This window comes from Haliotis asinina, chromosome 1 (genome assembly GCF_037392515.1).
Source record: "Haliotis asinina isolate JCU_RB_2024 chromosome 1, JCU_Hal_asi_v2, whole genome shotgun sequence".
Lineage (NCBI taxonomy): Eukaryota > Metazoa > Mollusca > Gastropoda > Lepetellida > Haliotidae > Haliotis > Haliotis asinina.
In genome coordinates, this window is record NC_090280.1 from 72,924,106 (window position 1) to 72,946,290 (window position 22,185).

Consider the following 22,185-nt stretch of genomic DNA (forward strand, 5'->3'; position numbering starts at 1 on the left):
TTTTCACATGTGATGTATGCGCAGTTTACCTTAGTGGGGAATAAAACCAGAACCAGATTGTTATGCGTGAATGCCTTAGCTTTTAGACTACGTTAGTGAATTCCCCATGCCGTGTAAATATTCAGACAGGATTCTTCAAAGGCATGTTAGAAGTTGCATGTGTGGTAATACAAAACGAATCTCATGGATAACAATAGACTAACAGCTAGTCTCTGAAATGAACACCTTTTTACTGAAAAAACGTTCATAGTGGAAGAAAATAATATAATGAAATGGGAGCTATGGAAATGTAGACTTGCTACACTTTCTAGACTTGCGTGGGCTTTCTTGGATATATATACTTCAGGGTCTGTACGACAGACTAGGATAACAACTACTTGGAGTATTTTTCACAACATTTCTGGGCTAGTTCTTGCCCCTTTGTCAGGCAGTCATTATGCACCTGGGCAAGGGGCAAGGGGCAAGGGGCAAGGGGCAAGAACTAGCCCAGAAACGTTGTGAAAAAGTAAACCAAGAAGTTATCCATAAGATTTGTCCTGCATTAAAATCTGGTTACCATTTGTATTAATTGTTTGAAGATGACACTGGTTTCATTTTCACTTAGGTTTTCGTTTAAACGTGTTCCAAGATATTTAGTTCATAGTATTTTCAAAATGAACGTTTGAAATACCAAACAAGAGTTGCGATGATAGTTTTTCAGTCTTTATTGATTAATTTTCAGAAATTACACCCCTCGGAAAGCATAATTGTCTCTTCCGGGGGTGTATTTCACTATGAATGTATACGATATAGATATTGGCCAGTTTTGGAGGCGTGATCCCAATTTTGCATTTTCATTGGATTACACCTGTTCCAATGTGTCCAATCAGATAGGGTATTACATAGCCTCGCCGTCATTTCGCACAACACTGCAAGTCAGGATGGTAAGCCCTTACAGGACCTTGATTTGCTTTAATTTTCGACTGAGATTTCATCTAAATATACTTTTACAACTTGATCTTTTACTCTTTTCAGACAACATACACAGATAAAGGTCCTAAGGTAAGTGTCACGTGTGTAGTCTTCCCGAACATCAGTCCAATTTCCATGTCAGATTACTTCGACCTTGACCTAACCCACGTGTCCTCAATATGTTTGTATTTTCAGCCAGAGTCGGGGCGATTTGTCACCTTCGACCATGTCACATTCTGGGTTGGCAATGCTAAACAGGTGCGTGTTTTGTGTAGTTTAGATGAGTTTGTTGATTGACAAGTGTCATGGATCGATTGAGCTGTGTTGATAGGTGCGATCGAGTCACAAATGGTCGAGTCCATTAAATCCATATGAGGGGTTGTGAGTTACAGAATGCGAATCGGCTGATGTAAATATTGCGTCATCGGTACGATCGTGTTAGTCGGTTTTCAGCCCTTACCAAGCCACGTTTTAAATTGACAGACTGGTAGTGATTGTTTTCTTTAACGGGGCAGGTCAATTATCGCTTGCCAAGGTCATAGAGATCAAAAGATGCGAATATAAAATGCATAGTATATAACAGCACCTACTGCGATAATGTAATATTTCTTGAAAACATATATTAGAACCAGATTCAACGACAGTGTAATACATGTACGATATATACAGACGTTCATATGAAGGTCGACAGACTTTGAGGTCACAAATTGTTGAGATCTTGGTTGGCAACACCACTGGATGAATATTTTTTGTGGTCTATGTTTTCTGGCACTACTATTTCATATGAACAAATTCGTATTCCAGCCAAGGCCTACATCAAGTACACCTTGGTATAGTGCGAAGTCGCCTAGTTATATGCTGGACCGGCAGTACATGGTTTGCCTGCTATGTCTGAGTGGACCCTCATGTTTATTTTGTAAGGGGTCGTTCATTATATATGGGGTCGTTCACATTTTACTCTTGCCTTTCCATTTAAAATCAGTTCAACTTGGTGTCCACTCTGGATGTTACTGGAAATTTCCAAACATTGGGTATTTCTTTGCTTGCATGCTTCATGTAATAGAAATCTGATAAGTATGGTACCCTCAGGTGGAGTGGGGTAGCCAAGTGTTAAAAGCATTTGTTTGTCAGGCTGAAGAACCGGGGTTTACGCTCCACATGGATACATGGTGAGAAGCCTATTTCTGGTGTCCCTGCTTGATCTCGTTGGAGTATCGCTAAAAGAGATGTAAAACTAAATACTAAAACTGACCAACCCACCCACCCACTCACTCACTCACCCAGTAAACTCACTCAATCACCAATCAACACACCCACTCACTCAGACAAGTGAGATGTCTGTGTGATGAGATTTGAGGTTAAAGTGTTCCAGCGGGAAGAATGCTTAAAAATATCAAAGTTGATGACATGCATGATCATCACCAAGTCTTCATTCATGTCTTCTAATTCTTTTTCTAATCATTACATGAGCATATTACATGAGCACACTATGAATTTCCAATAATGGAAGCCATGTTTTTGTTTATGTCATGTGTGTTTGTTTTCCTTGTTTCCCACTCACCAATATTCCAGTTATGTGATATCAGTCTGTAAATAATGAAGGCGTTTTTAGTCAACAAGTATTTGGTTACCATGGTAACTCACAAAATATGGTGGATAATATAAAGTTGATTTATTGATAGTAGGTAGCAGCTGTAACCAGTATTGCAGCATTATCATGGCAGGGACGCAAGATAAGGGCTTAACACATAGTACACAGGTTACCACAGTAGTGTTTCATTGCTCAGTGATTCAGCCACTAGGCTACCACATTGCTTGTGACTTGTAAATGATGAAATCTGGCTTTGGGCAGATGAGTGTTTATTAGTGGTGGTCCAGTTAATTGAGATAATCAAAGACTGATCAAAATGACAAAGCGACCAAGCAGTTGATCATGCTTTCTCATTATCAAACACAAACAATTTTGGGACACTTGTTTGCAATAACAATGTTCTTCTCGTACTAGTCATCCTTTCAAGATGTAAAATTTGCAGATGCATTTTGTTCAATTTGCAGAAATATGAAAGAACTAGATGTTTTTCTTTATTCTTTGTGCATGGAACCAAAAATAACAAGGAAAATTTGATGTATGAGAACAAGGCAGTTGTTTTCAATGATTGAGTGGTTGTAATGAGGCAGTCATCAATTTTAAGATTTAAACCTATTCCCAACACTAGTCTTTATGAACATGAGCAGTGACCCAGTGATCAGAGAACTGTTATATTAAGTTTAATTGTATATTGTAAACACTCAAAGATACATCTCCAGCAAGCTTAGCTCCTTCTGCCCAAAGTCATGAATATACGTAATTGGGTTACATATATTATACATACCAGGGACAAACACCATTGGTCCATATGGTCCACTGCTCATTCAGGACAAATAGTGTATCTGTATTACATAAACTAATCCCTATAGATTTTCACTTGTCTCAGACCATCAGACAAATGGCTGAGTTTATCCTGCTCTAAACAAGGGGCATAATGTTGTCTTCTAAATGTTGGTGTTAGGGAAATGGTCAAAGCTAGGTACTGAGCTGTGAAAGTACCAGGATTTCCCATATATGAGCCCATTTGAAATTATGGCGTTAAAATTGGGATATAAAACCCATGTCATTAAACCCATGGGCCAAAATAAAAATTTCCAAGTTTTCTTGTTTAGAGTCTCGTCCCTTTGCAAAAAAGCATGTGGCAAACATCAGCATATGTAACACTTGTAGAGCAGTAATAGGTTTTCATGTGTCTTTGATGACGGTCTAAGGTTCAGGTGTGTATTATTCTGTTCATTCCATTCAGTCTAAGTAAACTTATTTTGTTAGACTCAGTAGTGTAGTGTAACAAAAAGTATTGAGACTACGTTTACATAGACTGCATTCCATTGTTCTTAATATTGGAATAATTTTCTTCAGTTACCAGAATTTCATGACTTTAAGCCCTGGACTTAGTTATGGGGTTTATATTTGTTAATGAGAAGGGTCATTGTCTGTTATTAAGCACAGGGCTTAAATACTGGAAATCCAAGAGTAGACACAAACATTTAGCTGAAATTATGTGTTATTTTTGTTTCAAGGCAGCATCTTTCTATTGTGCTCGCATGGGCTTTGAGCCATTCATGTACATGGGACTTGAGACAGGCAACAGAAACATCGCCGCACATGCAGTCAAGCAGAATAAGGTAATGATGAGGGGAGTAGGGAGAGGGGGTCCTTTGTGGAGTGACTGAGGGTGGAGTGAGTGACAGGATACAGGTGGAGTGAGTGAGGGGATACATGAGATAGTGAGGGGATAGGGGTGGAGTTAGTGAGGGGATACAGGTGGAGTGAGGGGATATGGGTGGAGTGAGTTAGGGGATATAGGTGGAGTGAGTGAGTGAGGGGATACGGGTGGAGTGAGTGAGGAGATATGGGTGGAGTGAGTGAGGTGACAGGGGTGGAGTGAGCGAGGGGATATGGGTGGAGTGAGGGAGGGGATACTGGTGGAGTGAGTGAGGGGATATGGGTGGAGTGAGGGAGGGGATACAGGTGGAGTGAGGAAGGGGATATGGGTGGAGTGAGGGGATGTGGGTGGAGTGAGTGGGCTGATATGGGTGGAGTGAGTGAGGAGATATGAGTGGAGCGAGTGATCAGATGCGAGTAGAGTGAGTGAGGGGATATGGGTGAAGTGAGTGAGGGGATACGGGTGGAGTGAGGGAGGGGATACAGGTCGAGTGAGGGAGGGGATAAGAGTGGAGCGAGGTGATATGGGTGGAGTGAGTGAGGAGATATGGGTGGAATGAGTGAGTTTATATGGGTAGAGTGAGTGAGGTGATATGGATGGAGTTTGTGTTGGGGTATGAGTGGAGTGAGTGAAAAATATGTACAGATAGGACACATGTAAAATATGGTAAGCGGTGGTCTTGCCAAGAAAATAGATTGTTTCTTCTTATTTAGTGTTTCTTTCCATCTTTTGTTTCAGATCATATTTGTATTCCAGTCTATGTTGGAGCCCTACAAGCCAAAAGGTAATCTTGGAAGCTTTTCCAATACAAGGGGTGGTTAACAGGCCACTGGCCCCTTGCACTGACTCAGAATATTAGGTTGAATCAATGGCACATCATTGATCATATTTCCAATAACCAAACAGTTTGCGATTATTCTGGCTTTGTGTCAGATTAAAATAAACCTGTAGTATTTCTTACATAAGTACTGTAACAAATTTGTATTGATACCTGTATATTAAAACAGGTCTAGCTGCCAGACTGTCAGTGAAATTTATAGGCATTGGATACAATTTTTTGTTATCTAATTTGAGTGCACACAAACTTTTCTAATTAATTTCTTGAATTGACTGGTCCTGAATCAGCTGTACATAGATGTTACAGCCTCTAGTGTTTTCTTGTGTATGTTTTAGAGTTTGGTGACCATTTAGTCAAACATGGAGACGGAGTCAAGGATGTTGCGTTTGAAGTGGAAGATCTTGATGCCATATTTAAGGTGTGTAATGGAAATGAACCTATGTCTATGGTTTGGAATGTTCAGGTGTTTGTGACTGTTTACTGACTGGAATTGTTTTTGTTTTAAAATATCCATGCTTCAGGAAGTCAAATGTACTCAATATTTTTCAAAACTGCTCATGTACAAAAAGTCATTATTAATTGTCTTTCAGTAGGATGTAGCGGTAATGTGTTTCAACCTTCAAACACAACACAGGCAGCATGGGTAGTGTACTTACCATGGACCTGAGAATGAAAACACAGATTGATCCATTGACCAGATAGCATGTTAATATTATAATAATGCACATTATTGTAGCTGTTACAATATGACTGGCTGGATGTTGCTTTATGTCATAATCAGCAATATTCCTGCTGTAAATAATTGTCTGGACCAGACAATCAAGTGATAATCCTGTCAAGAGATTCCAAGTGGCATCATCCTCGATATCTCAAGGGTATACATTCCGATAAATCTCCACTATACCCTGGATGCATCTATGGCTCAGCCGCCACCATATAGCTGGAATATTGCTGAGTGTGGCATAAAACTAAACTCACTCACTCACTCACTCACTCACTCACTCACTCACTCACTCACTCACTCACTCACTCACTCACTCACTCACTCACTCACTCACTCACTCACTCACTCACTCACTCACTCACTCACTCACTCACTCACTCTGTGGCTCGGCCCCTTTGCTGGCACTGCATTCTCACAGTAGCCAATCAGCTAAGCTGCTGTTACAACCAAGCTTGTCAGTGTCAACAAAGATAGCAGTCGCATCTGCGAAGGTTTGTTTGCAGTGGGACTCAGATTTGGGGGAAATCATACAGACAAATTGACAGGTCCAAAACTTTTAAAAATATATACAAGAACTCCTTCTAACTCTTTCCTCAGTATGATTTGTGTTGCCAAGTTTAATAGGTTTGATAATTCAGAAAACAAAAGTGAGTATTGATTGATATGATCATATTCCCAGCATGATTGGATAAAAAGCCAGCTGAGGGAGATACTATAATTTTAGCCTTAGATGCATCCAGAGTATTGTGGAGACAGGACCTTGGTATGAAAACTTTGCATTTTGAAAGGGGGGCGGTCAGGTCATCTTCATTAGTGAGGATGTCATCATACCTTCTAGTATGGCACTCATGCTATCAACCACTTGGCTGTTCTTATGTAAGTAGATAGTGCCAGGGTAGACAGGGGAAACAAGAGGGCTGACATTGTTATTTAAGTCATTTCCTTGCAAACAAATTTCGTGGGTATTTGTTTGTCCAGAGAGCAGTTCAGCGTGGCGCCATGGTGGTGAAGGAACCCTGGGAGGAGAGTGACGATCATGGAACTCTGAGAATGGCAGTGATCCAGACATACGGGGACACGACTCATACCCTGATCGACAGGTCCAACTACAAGGGGCCCTTCCTTCCTGGCTACAAGGCTGTCCCTAACGATGATCCACTCACCACGCTCCTGTAAGTCAACAACAAAGCTCATTCGCATATTATCTGATTCCGATACAGTACCTCTGTCTGTGATTAGACCAGTGTGTAGAAGATTACTTCAGGCAAACTGAAGATTACTTTAAGATCAGAGAGTCAGCGTCATGGCTTCTAAAGTCATCGCATGAACTGACATGCTCATCATTATATCCAGTCTCTGTGACAGTTATGTTAAATGACCTGTCCCAAATATGCACTATAAGGACGGTGACATCATATTGTTTCAGATATTTGATACACCATGTCTTTTTCTGAGAGTGTACTATCAGATCATTGAAAGTGTACTGGGATACTTTGTTGGTTTCGTTTGTTAGGTCACAAAAATATTGTGTTTTGTTTCCCCGCTCAAGAAATAAATTCTAATGTTTTCATTAGCCTAAAATGTATACTTACAAGAAAATTTTTTCACAAATTTTACATGTTACAAACTCCAGAGCCTGACTGATTACTTGTTTCAGGCTCCAGACCCTGACTGATTACACGTTATAGACTCAAGTCCCTGACAATTTACATGTTACAGGTTCTAGTTCCCTACTGATTACATGTTTCAGGCTCTAGTCCCCTACCAATTACACGTTTCAGGCTCTAGTCCCTGACTGTATTTTGCCCCATATTCACTTCATACATTGCCAAAAGTAAAATTTGTTTAGTATTTAGAAGGAATATTACTTTGACATATATTGGCCTGACCTAAAAACAAATTGTTCAAAAGTGGCAGTCATGAAATTCAGTCAAACTGCTTTAGACATGTGACACACTTCACTTAGACTTAACTGTTAGATTTCATTGAGGGTTCACACAGAACCATACCCCCTTTGTTGGCATGTTTAGAACTTGATGGGGAGTAATTACATCAAACATTGTAAACATGAATATACTTTCTACTTGGCCAGTGCTAGAGTTCTCCAGTGTCAAGATAACTATCACGTCTCATGTCATCTGTTTCAGTCCTAAAGTCGACCTGCAGATAATTGACCACATCGTGGGGAACCAGCCTGACAATGCCATGACCAATGTGGCTGAATGGTAGGGAAGATCCATTTGTTTGTTGATTGTTTAAAGCAACGCTCACCAATATTCAGCTACAATCTGGCGGCAGTCTGTAAACAGTTGAGTCTGTACCAGACAAATTAAGAGATCAACAGCATCGTGACTGATCTACGCTTCTGGGATATGATGACATATGTCAGCCAAGTCAGCCTTAACGCCTGATTCTGTTATTCATCTCTTATGACGAGCATAGCTTGCTAAGACCAGTTCTAACCAGATCTCCATGTGAATGTCCAGTGGCATCACTGTGGAATGAGCGAGGATTAACATCACCTTTAGCAGCATTGCGGTGATGTACATGTCCACGATTTTCATTCTTCGCCTCCATTACCCTTGCCAGCCTCTGGTTGAATGGAGTAACAGAACAAGAATGAGCAGAAATTGAAAAGAAATACCATGTTGCTGGTTGGAATTTTCGTAACATCAATTCTACATGGAAACACTTCTGGCGTAATGGGGGAATAAAGCAGGGGAGGTAACTGTAAGTATTCCATATGGAATAATACTCTCCTGTTCCTTCACTCCGTTGAACCGGAATCTGGAAGGGGGAATGGAGGTGAAGAACGGTCTGATATACCACGAGTTGCACTTAAAATGTTGAATAAAAATATTGCATGTGAGTGGTTGTTCAACGTGGGGTGGAAGATGTGTGAGCACAACCCAGAATAGAAATGGGTGTGTACCTTTGATGGTGGCAATATTTTATTTTGACAAAGCAAGGAAAGTATATTGCCAACCTTTGCTCACTTTGCTCGCATGTAAGAAGGCTGGTCATTTTCTCCATGCTGCGCAACCTATTTTCGCTACAGTTTGACCGTGATCAGATCATGTGTATCCATTACAGTATTGTGTATCTAGACTTAATCATAACATAGTACTGCTATCTGCTGACTAGTTATTCATGGATCTATAACTGTGCAGGTATGAGAAGAACCTCATGTTCCACCGCTTCTGGTCTGTGGACGACTCCCAGATCCACACCAACTACTCCTCCTTGCGCTCCATTGTGGTCACCAACTACGAGGAGACCATCAAAATGCCCATCAATGAGCCTGCACCTGGGAAGAAGAAGAGTCAGATTCAGGTACCAGTTCCACACACCATTCTCAACACACTTACTGGCAAACAAGGATAAGTTGGACTAGTGCAGAGAAAATGTTTACGAGAAGTAGTCAGTGCACAGCAATGTGCAAACCATTGAAATAAATAGGTAAGAGTGCACCATAATAATATTATGTAGGCTAATGCATGTGATGAAATTGTTTCCACATGTAGGATTTTGCTGAGACAGGCCATGCGCTTCACCCATTATACTGCACTTGATTGCCAACAACTTGGGGCCTCTTCATTCACAAAGGCAAGCACCAGTTGGCGGAACTAATACATGCTAATATGGGTTAACTGTCAGGTTGGTGTTAAACTTATCCTTGTTTGCCAGTAGATCTATGTTTGACAGAAAAATACTTCTTTCAAGGTTGTGTTTGCTGTTTTTGATGTAGTAGGTATGATGAAGCCTGAAGTTTTATTGGTGAAAGGATACACATTTTAAGCCTGACAAAACACAGAGGCATCGCATTGAGAGAAGGAATAGTCCAGGGGAGACTACTGCAGATTCAGATATGACTATGATACTGCTTGAATATTGTTAGCAGTGGTATTGAGCCCATTTCACTCCTTACATGTAAATAAGCTGCTTATTGTACAGGAATACGTGGACTACTACGGTGGAGCAGGGGTCCAGCACATCGCCATGAAGTCCACAGACATCATCCAGACGGTCAGTCTTGTTGATACTGTAACTGCTCATGGATTCATCTGCGCAATCTAACAGGCTGATGTCAAAGTCTGCATTGAATCTCAATGAAAAATATATACAATGGGGTTATAAATGTCCTCATTCACTTTAATGTGGTTAAAACTAATAGTGGAGCACGATGGTTAACAGCACCCAGCTCCATGGTCCAGTAAACAAAGCCTCTACTAGACAGTGGGAAGTCATAGTTTTCATCAAAGCAAATGAAGTTAAAATATGACACTTGTTGGTACCCTGTCTGGAACTTGGGATGAAACTAGGACTGGTCAGTGCATAGTCCTATGTCTACGTGGGGTTTATGTGTTAACCTGTCATATAGTATTAGGCTTCATGGAACAATGTGTTTTATTCTTTTTGATTATTCATATTATTATTTAATTCATTATTAGTTTTATATGATGGTCATTTGGTGTCAGGATGCAGCTGATTAGTGTCAGTGTTGAATAACATTCTTGGAATCTCTAGAGTTTCCTGAAAATCACATGCCGTGTGTTTTAAAATGTGGAAGCTTAATAAAAGTAGGTCTTTGGGAGTGTAGTAATCTGAAACTTGACATTAAGGCGTCTCTTAAGTTAAGAAACTGTTAAATGTAATTATTTTACGGATTCTCAAAAACAATAGCATCATCTGGTTTCATTCATTATAAAATGTTTTTCCTGTTGAACATTTGGAAAATTAATGTTTGAATTCTAGGATGAAGCACACGTTATTGATAAAATGTTTCAGGATTTGTAGATTGCTGTGGCATGTAGAGACTGATATTACAAGCCCCAGCCATATGTACGTGTTGTACCTTCCAGTCTCATAGACAGGTGGTGGGGAAGCCTTATACTTAAAGAGTTTGTTCTAGATTTGAGTTCGAGTCAAGGCAGGGGACACCCGAAATGGGCTTCACAAATTGTACCTATGTGGGGAATCAAACCCGAGTCTTCTGTGTGACAAGCGAACACTTTCACTGCTAGGAAACCCCACCACCCCTGCTTGCTATGAGTTACAAGTTACATGTCATGAGTTATATTCCTTGAATTTTGCTGGTTCATAACAATTTAACCAATTACTTTAATGCTGTGCAATGCAGGGAACACCACCCAACCGTAATCTCAAGCTGACTTAAAATCTCTTAATCAAAATCTCTTAATCCAGAAACTGTTTGCAGTTAAAAAATTTCTCATTTCATTGTAGTAGTGTAAATTGTGACGATAGGACAAAAGAACTTTCATACTTAACAGCAAAAAAATCCCATTTGAACTTTACAAAGATTTATTTCCACTTTTGCAACACTGGTAGTTTAGAATGGTAGATAGATGTCTGTATAAATCAGATGTTTCATACAGAATCTCTGTGTGTTTCAGATCAGCAACCTGCGAGCCCGTGGAATGCAGTTCATCCAGGTACCCAATACCTACTACACCAACCTCCGCAAACAGCTGGCCAACTCTAAAGTGAAGATCATTGAAGATCTCGACAAAGTAGGTCACCTTGTTTGTGTTCTAGACATTATTTGTAAAATTGCTATGAAATTGTTAAAATCTAAAATTTTTAGATATTTAAATACTTACCTTACCATAGGTCAATAGCATATTACCTGAAGCTTCGCTTTGTAGATCTGACAGAGTTGAATTGCTATTCAATCTTGAATGGCTACCCCCGAATTCGATGACTGTAATGATACGGAAGTTTCTGGATCTCCCCACTGCATATGCACGCAGACTCCACGAGAACTTCACTTTTACTTCAAGTGTCGTCTTGTCTAGACGTGTTTGGGTTGCTATCTTTTTTTCAGCTAATAAAGTTTGACTTACTACGCTTTTGCACTGATTCCTTTTACAGGTTCTTGGTGTTGTGGTATGTAATATTTTCAATCTTTGTGTCGGATATAACGTATAAATTTGTTATTGTACCTTGTACGAGACAGAGTCATGTGTCTCCTATTTTTTATGTTGCCTTTGTAAGTTTAAGCGGATCAGTTTTATTTGTCGGTGGTTTGGTTTCTGTTGATAATTCTTCTGCCATATCTAGCTTTTGTGTTTCATTTTTTGTCACTTGGTACTGTATTTTAGTGTAATTTTGCTGTCCCTTTTGGAGGGGCAGCCATTTCACTTGTCAGTTGCAAACAGCTGCTGCACATGTGAGTGGAGCAGTCCATTACGTGGTAAAGTTTTTTTTCTCATTTATCCTTATTGTCACGTTTATATTTTCGTTTTATTACGGTAATTGTATACCTGTGCATGATGTGTAAAGGCCTGAAGTCTGGCAATGATCCTCATCCCTGATGTCCGGATTGTGCTACGGTGTCGTGGGAGAAGATTTCCCTGTTCGTTGCGAAGGGACTGTCAGAGCTGTTGCGACTCAGGGAGTGGCAGTCTCTGTTAGGCCTACTGACATCGGCGCAGGACTTAACACGCAGAAGACGTCTGATGCTACAACCATTACAGAGGTACCTCCTCCCATACATACAGGCAGACGATGTTACTACGCAGCTGTTGCTTCCGGTACATCTGCACCAATACCTGCGGTGTTGGACAATTTAGTTGAACATCTGCGACAGAGTTTGCTTGACCGAGCTTGTGCAGGACCACAAACTATTTGTTGACGCATGACTCCAGGGCTGGGGTGTGCACCTCAACGATCAGACAGCCTTGGTTTTGGTCTGACGTAGGAGCAGGGTGGCACATCAACAATCTTGAGGTGGAGGCAGTGATTCTAGCTGTAGACCACCGGGCGCCACTACTACGCCAGTCCAACCTGTTGATTGTTGCAGACAACGCGACTGTCATATGGCTGATTTTGAGACAGGGGACAACCAGATCCAAGTCCCTGCTGGATCAGATGTTCTGCTTAGCCAGCGTTCTAGACCTAAACAGCATTGAGGCCAGTGCTCATCATATTCCAGGTTGCAGGAACATCCTAGCCGGTTGCGCTCTCCCGACCAGGAAAGCCGCCCCCGACTGAGTGGATGCTTCACCCAGAGATTTTTCGGCTCATATGTCAGGATCATATGTCAGAGCCCACTGACCTATTTGCCACGAAGTCCAACGCTGAGCTTCCAGTGTACGTGTCTCCAATACTAGATCCAACAGCTTGGGCAGTCAACATTCTTTCGATGTCTTGGGAGGGATTGGACGCGTATGCCTTACCTCCGCCAATGCTAGTACCAGCAGTAGTGGCAAAACTCAAGCTCAAGATGACGATCCGTTTGCTTTTAGTCGCGCCTTGGTGGCCAGTGAGGACGTGGTTCCCAGAGTTGCGCCACCTCACAGGAAAAGATCCGTTCCGACTTCCAGAGTGGGACCAGTTGCTACGTCACCCCCAAAGTCGGACACTGCACCCGGATCTGGCGCAGTTTCATCTATGTGCCTGGACCATCTGCAAAGGACTTTGAGGGCAAAGGGATACTCATCTCAGGTGGCGAAGATCATTGCCCAGGCGCACAGAGCTTCCACTCAGTCACTCTATGATGACAAGTGGGCTACATTTGAGAACTTCTGTGCCCAGAAGTTGCAGGACCAGTTTTTAGCATCACCCCAGTTCCTTTTACGTTATTTATGGTGCTCGAGGAAACTCAAGGGCAGTACCATTGGGACTTACCTGTCAGCATTAAACTCAGTCTCAGCTGTTAGAAGAGATAGGAACGTCTCGAAGATCTCAGAACTGGTTGCTATGTTGAAGACGAGCCGCTGGACAGGGCATCATTTGACAACTTAACGAGGAAGACAGTGTTTCTGTTGGCGCTAGCTACAGCGGCGAGAGTTAGTGAGGTCCACGTGCTGGATGTGACTAAGGTCCGGTTTGAACAGACCCTGTACACTTGGGCCTTCTCTGGGATTTCCTGGCGAAGAACCAGCTGCCAGGTCAACCAGAAAGGTTATTCACCATCCCCCCTCTTACTGCCATCATTGGACCAGAGGATCGAGAAGAGCAGTTACTTTGTCTGGTTCGGGCCTTCAGATTATATATCAAGAAGTCCTCTTCTCGTCGGGGAGCTTGGTAGAGGTTGTTCCTGCCCTCTGCCACGACTACTAGAGGGAAAGTCACCAGGAACACAGTAGCCTTATGGTTTAGGCAGACCAGCCTGGCAGCTTACGGCGCACAGAATCTTCCGCACCCGCCATCTAACAACCGGCACGAGATTCGAGCGTTAGCATCAACAATGGCCCTGCACAGAAACGGTACAGTTTCTGATATTATGGCTGGATGCTTCTGGCTGTCTTTTACAGTATTTGCTAGCCATTACTTGCGGGACTTGGCAGTGGAAGATATGGAGGGGCTGCAGTCTTTCAGACCATTTGTGGTCTTACTTACCTTGATCTATGGCGTCTTGTACTTGCGTGAGATAATGTACCGTATCCCTCAGGTGGTTAGTACGTGACCTACTACTCTGATTCTGGTTCCAGTTGACCTTCACGAGAGATTGTTGTGGCAGACCAGTGAACAATGTTTGTGAATCAGTAGTGGTCCGGCTGCCCCGTGGCATATGTGGGATGATAGACTTTTGATGGTCCTCTTGGGTCCTGCACCACAGTCTGGACTGTTGCATCCATATGCTATAGACTTATGGTAAGGTAAGTGAAAAATTTGTAAAAAATCGGACTCTTCGGACTGAGAAGTAAACGTGAAGTTCTCATGAGTCTGCGTGCATGTGCAGTGGGGAGATCCAGATACTTCTGTATCGTTACAGTTGTCGAATTCGGGGTAACCATTCAAGATTGAATAGCAATTCAACTCTGTCAGATCTCCTACTAAGCGAAGCTTCAGGTAATATGCTATTGACCTATGGTAAGGTAAGTATTTAAATATCTAAAATATTTAGATTTTAACAATTTCATAGCAATTTTATACAGTTAAGGCAAGGAATTATATCCGTCCAGTAGAAACTAAAAACCTGTTGACTGTATTGTTGTCAAATATGGAGATATCCTTCTTTGTCCAAAGGAGAGGAATGCTGCTTTTAATTGGGGTATTCTATTTTTTTTTTCAAGAAATTGGAAGTTAAGAAATGTTTGTTCACCTAATAATTTACAAACTTTTGTTTGTACTGGTTTTGAATTTCTGGACCACATTGTTTAACCAACAGTTAAGTTGAGAAGTATTTGTCAAAATGTTATCAAATGTGGAAAATAGCTTCTCTGTATGAAAGTGTGTTTCTTCTCTGTCTGAGAGAGTTTGGTTCCTGTTTTCTGACTTTTCTGAAAGATTTGCAGCAATTTACATAACCAGCGGTACAGGAGTGGAGCTGGATTATTTGACAATGTTGACATCATCCTCGATATCTCCAGGGTATACGTTCCGATAAGTCTCCACTATACCCTGGACGCATCTACGGCTCTGCCCGATAAATTTATTACCTCCCTTGACTGTCTTTTGATCCAGTCAGGTGTCTACGCTGGGAAGTTGAGCGAACCAATCACAACTCACTTTCGTTTTTTGAATTATCTAACCGATTATACTTGGGAACAGAAACATTTGCAGAGGTTCTCTGGAAGGGTTAGAAGGCGTTCTTGCATATGTTGTTTTAAAGTTTCGGACCTGTCAATTTGTTTGTATGATTTCCCTGAAATCTGGGACGCACTGCGAGCAAACCTTTGCAGTTGCGACCGCTACCTTTGTTGACACTGGCAAGATCAGTTATAACGGCGGCCTAGCTGATTGGCTACTGTGAGAAAGCGGAGCCAGCAAAGGGCGGTAATAAATTTATCGGGCAGAGCCGTAGATGCGTCCAGGGTATAGTGGAGACTTATCGGAACGTATACCCTGGAGATATCGAGGATGTGTTGACATATGCTTGGCTCATAGTGGAAGGACCCACATATTCTGTACTTTGAATGGGCTGGGCAGTAGGGGCAATAGGGGGCAGTAGGGGCAATAGGGGCAGTAGAGGCAGAAGGGAGGCAGTAGGGGCCAGTAGGGGGCAGTAGGGTAGACTAGTGGTTAAAGTGTTTACTTGTCATGCCAAAGATTTGGCTTTGATTCCATACAATGGTACAATGTGTGGAGCCCATTTCAGGTGTCCCTTGTTGTGATATTACCAGAATGTTGCTAGAAGTCAGTTTAAGACTAAACCCACTCACTACTTGAGGGGGCAGTCAAAAGTCTGGGTTTGCATCTTGCTACCTTACATGGAGGCGTTGCAAGATGTTACCAACCTGAAATGAATTTAACTAGACGAGACACCAAGATATGGTAAATTTAGTCAAAAGTATGGAACGTCTATTGATTTTACCAGACCAACTGGCTAGCTGTAAATTTAAACCAGCCATCAGAAATCAAGCCCATCTTGGGCAGTTGGACAGGTCTTATTTCATACACTGGGTGCTGTCAGATCTCCATGCAGACTGAGGCCTGTCTAGCCTGGACCACTTTTGTTACATAATGTTGGAATATTTAAAGAATATGTGAAATGTTGGTTTCTGCTTCAGCTCCAGAGTCTCAACATCCTCATCGACTATGATGACAATGGCTACCTGCTTCAGATCTTCACCAAGCTCATGCAAGACCGGCCTACCCTGTTTCTGGAAGTCATCCAGAGACACAATCATCAGGTTTGTATTGTATCAGTAGTCACAAGCAAAAGATAGAGCTACTCTGTTTTCAATTTGGTTTTGTATCATTGACTTGAGACTGCTGAATGTTTTTCAAAACCTGAAAGCATGGTTTTTATATCCATAGTCACAGGATTTGTTTAGGGTACCCGGCAGTATATCCTTGTATCCATATTCCCAAGGTGTGAATAGGGGTACCTGGCAGTATGGTTTTTATATCCATAGTCACAAGGTGTGTGTCAATATGTGTACCCTTTAGGGTGGTGAAAACATTCAGATACAATCACATAGTGGCTTTGGGGGTACCCTGTAGATTTGTAGGATTTTACAACTGAAAAAGGGAAAGTGAAATTCTCTTTGCTGCGTTCAAGCATTCAATGAAATTGCATTTCCATGCTTTGCATACCACTGTTGTCAGTGTTGAGGTAGCCACGTGGTTAATTTGTCTGCACATCATGCAGAGTTCGATTCCACACATGGGTACAATGTGTGAAGCCCATTGCTGGTGTCCTACACTGTACTATTTATTTACACTCAAAACACTTGTCATTATTGTTTACAAAATGAAGAAGTCGGGGAAAAAAATGGTTATGGTTGATCAACAGACATCCCTTTGTCTCTTTACTCCCTGGAGACCCGTGAAGGTCCCGGGGTAGAATAGGCCTTCAGCAACCCATGCTTGCCATAAAAGGTGACTATGCTTGTCGTAAGAGGCGACTAACGGGATCGGGTGGTCAGACTAGCTGACTTGGTTGACACATGTCATCGGTTCCCCATTGCGCAGATCGATGCTCATGTTGTTGATCACTGGATTGTCTGGTCCAGACTCGATTATTTACAGACCGCCGTCATGTAGCTGGAATATTGCTAAGTGCGACGTAAAACTAAACTCACTCACTCACTCTTTACTCCCTGGAAATATATTCGTTATTATGTCCCTCGTTTTCAGGGATTTGGAGCTGGAAATTTCAAGTCTTTGTTTGAAGCCATTGAGCAGGATCAGGCAGATCGTGGCAACCTTTGATTGGTGGAGAAACCCACATCTTCTCTACTGCTTGAGTTAGATGCTGCTTATGATATATTCTGTACAAATGTGACTTGCGTTTTCCATAATCATCTAATGAATCTCAACAGTGCTGCTATAAGCTCATGTTTAATCAAATCTTATGCAGAAATTACTAATGATACAAGTTTATATGTGACATCAAATTATTTGGGGACATTTAGTTTGTTTGCTGTCTTGATTATCGGGTAGAGTGTGTGAATATGTATTTTAGCAATGACAGAACAGATACATTTTTGCAACCTGCCTGGAATTCAGAGTACAGTGTAGAGAATTGAATTTTTTAGGGAACTAGATCATCTTATGGAAGAAAGATGCATTCAATAAGTGCCTTGTGATTTTAAGCGAGTATTAAGTGTGAGTGGGTTTTTAAAAGCATGACATAATGTGCAGTACAGAATTGTGTCCCTTCAGTTGCCTGAATCTCAGTACAACTGATGGCAATCCTGTCAGGCCAATGTTTGTATGTGTTGTTCTACTGTTGGCAACACAAGGCTTTTCTCCCTCGCCCAGCCACAGCTATACCATTCGTGCTAGAACTATGGGGTTTCACAATGACCACAGTTTCTTAATCCTCCCTGGACAAAAGTCAGATTCCCTTTTTTTGGCATAATAGTGGAATCTGTTTTGTGATCTAATATTGGCACACTACTGATTGGATGAAGAAGGCTTGATCAGCAGTGCTTCTACTACATGGATCAGTAGGTGTTATCCTACTCAATTATTGATAGGGATGTCCCACCAACAGAACAACAGTATGTGGTACATAGTCTTTGTGCTGATCTTTGTGAAGAGTTATTGCCAAGGAAGCAATTGTCTTTGATTATTAGTGGACAAGTATGGCTGCCATGGAAGCCATATTTGCTTTTTTATTGGCCACTTACATGTGTGCAGTGTTTAGATTTGTCAATTTGTGTTTACAATATAAACCCCAAATGATTCCTTGTGCATATGACATGGGAGGAAAACAGTTAACTAACACACAAGAAAGAAACTAAGCTTGATGAAAATAATTAGCAATATTAAAGTTTTATCTAAGAAAGTGCCTTACATCATATATGCAACAAACAACACGAATAGTGCATTGTGCTAGATAGACGCACGGATTTACCTTGGATGGTGTGATATTGTGGCTGGCATTGAGAGAGAGAGAGAGAAATGATTGTTATTTGTTGAAATATTTTGATAGTTTATTTTCTGAAGTTATCTGAAGTATTTTTATACCTTGATCCTCCATATTTATTGATGCATGTCAGCAGGGTTGATTCTACTCGTACTTGGAAAAAAGGTCTAAGTCATTGTTTGTAGGAAATGTCAGGTTATGGTGGGGCAGCTACTATCACACTAGATCCTCTCCAGTCACTGAAAAGGGTACTTGGTATTTTGGGACTATTTTCTGTGAGTTTCCTGTCTATTTGCACAGCCCCTCCTTTCAGAGAATAGCGAAGAATTATTTTTCATTCACTGTTGACTGATAATATTCTGCTTAATATAAAGTCTCAGTCCACCCCAAGATATCAAATAGTCCTCCCCTTAACATGAATAAAAAATGTAACCTTACATTTTTAACACTTTAATGAAAAATCAAATAGATTTCAAGTTTATTTTCGAACAGGATTATCACATTGCAGATGAAAGTAATTTAGTGTTTTAAAAATATAATGTCAGCAAATATCAAAATAACCATAAACAATTTGAAACTTGACAATCATTTTACAAGTGACTAGATAGAAATGATGACAATCGGACGTGTTTTAACGCACAATGTTTGATGTGTGGGTTTTTGTGATGGGTTTATTGAGTGTAATCACATATATAGTATTCATGTATATTTGTAAGATTAGACATACCAGTTTGATAAATTAATGAAAGAGGTGTGTTCAATTTTCCATATGATATTTCATAGATGAAAGTTATTTATGAATGATGTCAGCATTCCATACCACCCTCATCGGTAAATAGACTCTTCCAGTTTCACACAAACACTGATCTCTAGCACCATCAGAGTTCTTGGAAATGTTAATTGAAAATACGCGCATAAACGAGCAAACAAAAATAATTGCTTTCTTCCTTGTAGAATCAATTTTCAGTCGTTCTAATATTGTCTGTACTGGTTTCATTCCTAAAATGTACAGTGCATAAAGGTTTAAAAGATGGCCACAGGTACCTGGGCCTCGTTCCTCACAGAGTTTGTAGTCCTACAACACTTGCAACTTCTGTACTTTAACATAGTGTTACAGCTGTCATAGTGCTGTGATCGCTTTGAGGAACCATCTTTGTATGAACCACAAGATCTGACTTATCTACAGTCATATTCAGTTTTCCATTCAATATTTGTTTTTTCAACTTAATTTATTAAACTGGTATGATCTTTGCAAAATGTGATTTTGTACATAGTTGGCATTGACTACTGGTGTTTCTTGTCAGTATTGCGGATGTGATACATCCTGATGAATCGAGCCCATTTGGCAGCTGATACAATGTATAGTATTATGTTTAGTGTGAATGAAGCAGGATGAACCAAAGCATAATTGTTTTTCATAGTTTTTCTTCCCAATCAAGTTCCTGGAAAGAACAAATCCATAACAGCCATTTTGAGTTTAATTTTTCAGTAATTTTCAGACATGTTTAAAAATGGTCTCTGATCAGTGGTCTGACATTCTTTGTTCAGGTAAGGTCAAGGCCTTGTAATTAGACCTCTGTTGGAAGAGAGACATGTAATTTCTATAGACCGAACTCCATCATGAACTTACTGAAGACAACAATATGTATCTAGTCATTGGCATGTAATGTCCTGGATCGTCATTTGGCCCCGGTGTAGTTCTTCTTTAAAGAAATTGTCAGTACACATTAAAATTAAATTCCACACTGTAGGGTTCCCCAGTTTCACTACCCTCAAAATGGGTAAATTTTGTTATGTTTTCAAATAGCTGGTTCTTGTGACTTGAGTGCGTTTACAATGGTTGTTAATTCTTAAATGGAGTGACTGTTTGGGGGATTCTGTTATTTCAGTCATAATTAAAAACCTGTAATTACTGCTCTTGAAGGAATAAGGTAAGAAATATGGACTGGATAGCAGAGATTTGGAAGGTCTGTAGAACAAGGTAAGGTTTGGCTGTGAAGGATGTTTCTTGAAATTTGGTTCAGCTTCCTTGAGATAAGACATATGGATGGACAGCTTCTTTATTACAATAACTGCGGTATTTTGGTGTTGGTCTAATACTCTTATCAAGTTCATGATGATATTTGGTTTGTCAGTTTTAAACAGGGAGCCTAATATACATGGTTTCACATGAGAGTGAAGGGTCTCAATCACAAGCTCGTGATTGGACAAGCTTGCTTTGACAATACACCAAAACATCTTACCACATATTCTAGTAAAAGACAATCAATTTTCTTACTTAGTTGTATGGTATATATTGTATGACATAATAATGAAGTGAAGACTTAATTATTAAATACACTGAACCTTGTTATTGTCAGAGTCAACTTCATTTAAACTAAACTGAATTGGGCATATACTTTCTGAGTTTGTGGTCACTGTGCTGGTGAACACTGAGCTTCAGATCTCTCTGTATCAATGACCATCTCTAAGTGATGGACATATCTCTCAACGAAAGCAATGGCCTTTATGTACTACTTATCAGTCTATACTTATTTCCACACATTTCATACTGAATTCCAGCTAATGTGTATTATATTGGAGTGAATATGAATGCAACAATACCTGCTTTTTAAAGTTTCAGCCTCTTAATAAAATAGTTCATGTGTATTTTTTTTCCTGCACAATGATTAATTTGTTATTCCTGTCAATTTTGAATTACAGAATTTGTTGACAAGTTTTGGTTTACTATGTATATTTGTTTTGAATTAAGTTATATTTAGGCTAAGTTTTGAATGCTTAGTGTTGATTGGTTAAGTTTGAGAATTATGTCATAGACAATGCCTGCTTGTGTGTGACTATTTCTGTGTTATTGTGAATGTCTGTTCAAGACATGGCAAGTCTTGAATTGTGAAAAACTGCTTATATCTTACAAATGAGACAATAGATCATTCATGTTAATATGCCTCTGCAAGCATGTAAATGTTTACAATTACACCATTTTAAAAAATTCAAGCTTTTTTTTTATTTAGTTTTCTTCTTTTTTGCCATCTTTTAAAGATTTACACAATTGTCTGCTTTGTTTTTCTGGAACCTTTGCTGACGGTGCCTAAGCTTGTGATGATGATAATTATTATAATCTTACTGCTGTGTCAACCTTTTATACCAGGGCTTTTTGAAATTTGTACCTTCTTGCCGGACATATTCTTATCATTCTTTACACATGGATGAAAATGTTTTGTGAATTACATATGAAGCATGTTGTTATAATGTTGCCAGTTGTCTGTGTGATCTTGTGAATGTGATACTACATGCTAGTTCTCTCTATATGGTAATGGCGTTTGATTGAAAGAGTGGAGTGGGGAATAAAGATTATATTCTCACTTGTGTCAGTTTCATTGTCAGACAACGCTTGTGAGCTGACCTATGACCTGGTCTGATTGACATCATCAAGGAACAAATGGACCAGACATATAGATTATAACATGAGCAAGTGTGTCAAACGACTAACATGAAACATTATGTACCTCACTCTTGCATGACACCCTTGAAAATCAGGGTTATAATTGATCTTAAATAGTCCATGTCTGTCAGGGTTAGAAAGACAATTGTATAGATTGATGCTCATGCTGTTGATCACAGGATTGTCTGG

At 40.3% G+C, this 22,185-nt stretch overlaps 1 protein-coding gene across 1 annotated transcript; it reads left to right on the forward strand.

The window, feature by feature from the left end:
• The first annotated feature begins 873 nt into the window (after positions 1-873).
• Positions 874-21,916, forward strand: LOC137296894 (4-hydroxyphenylpyruvate dioxygenase-like). Its single transcript, XM_067828783.1, has 13 exons — positions 874-923; positions 1,015-1,041; positions 1,147-1,209; positions 4,060-4,164; positions 4,944-4,989; positions 5,379-5,461; positions 6,746-6,939; positions 7,915-7,992; positions 8,938-9,100; positions 9,722-9,793; positions 11,182-11,298; positions 16,246-16,368; positions 17,318-21,916. Exons 1-13 carry the CDS (start codon positions 921-923, stop codon positions 17,390-17,392), a joined length of 1,149 nt encoding a protein of 382 aa, XP_067684884.1. The 5' UTR covers positions 874-920; the 3' UTR covers positions 17,393-21,916.
• The last annotated feature ends 269 nt before the right edge of the window (positions 21,917-22,185 follow it).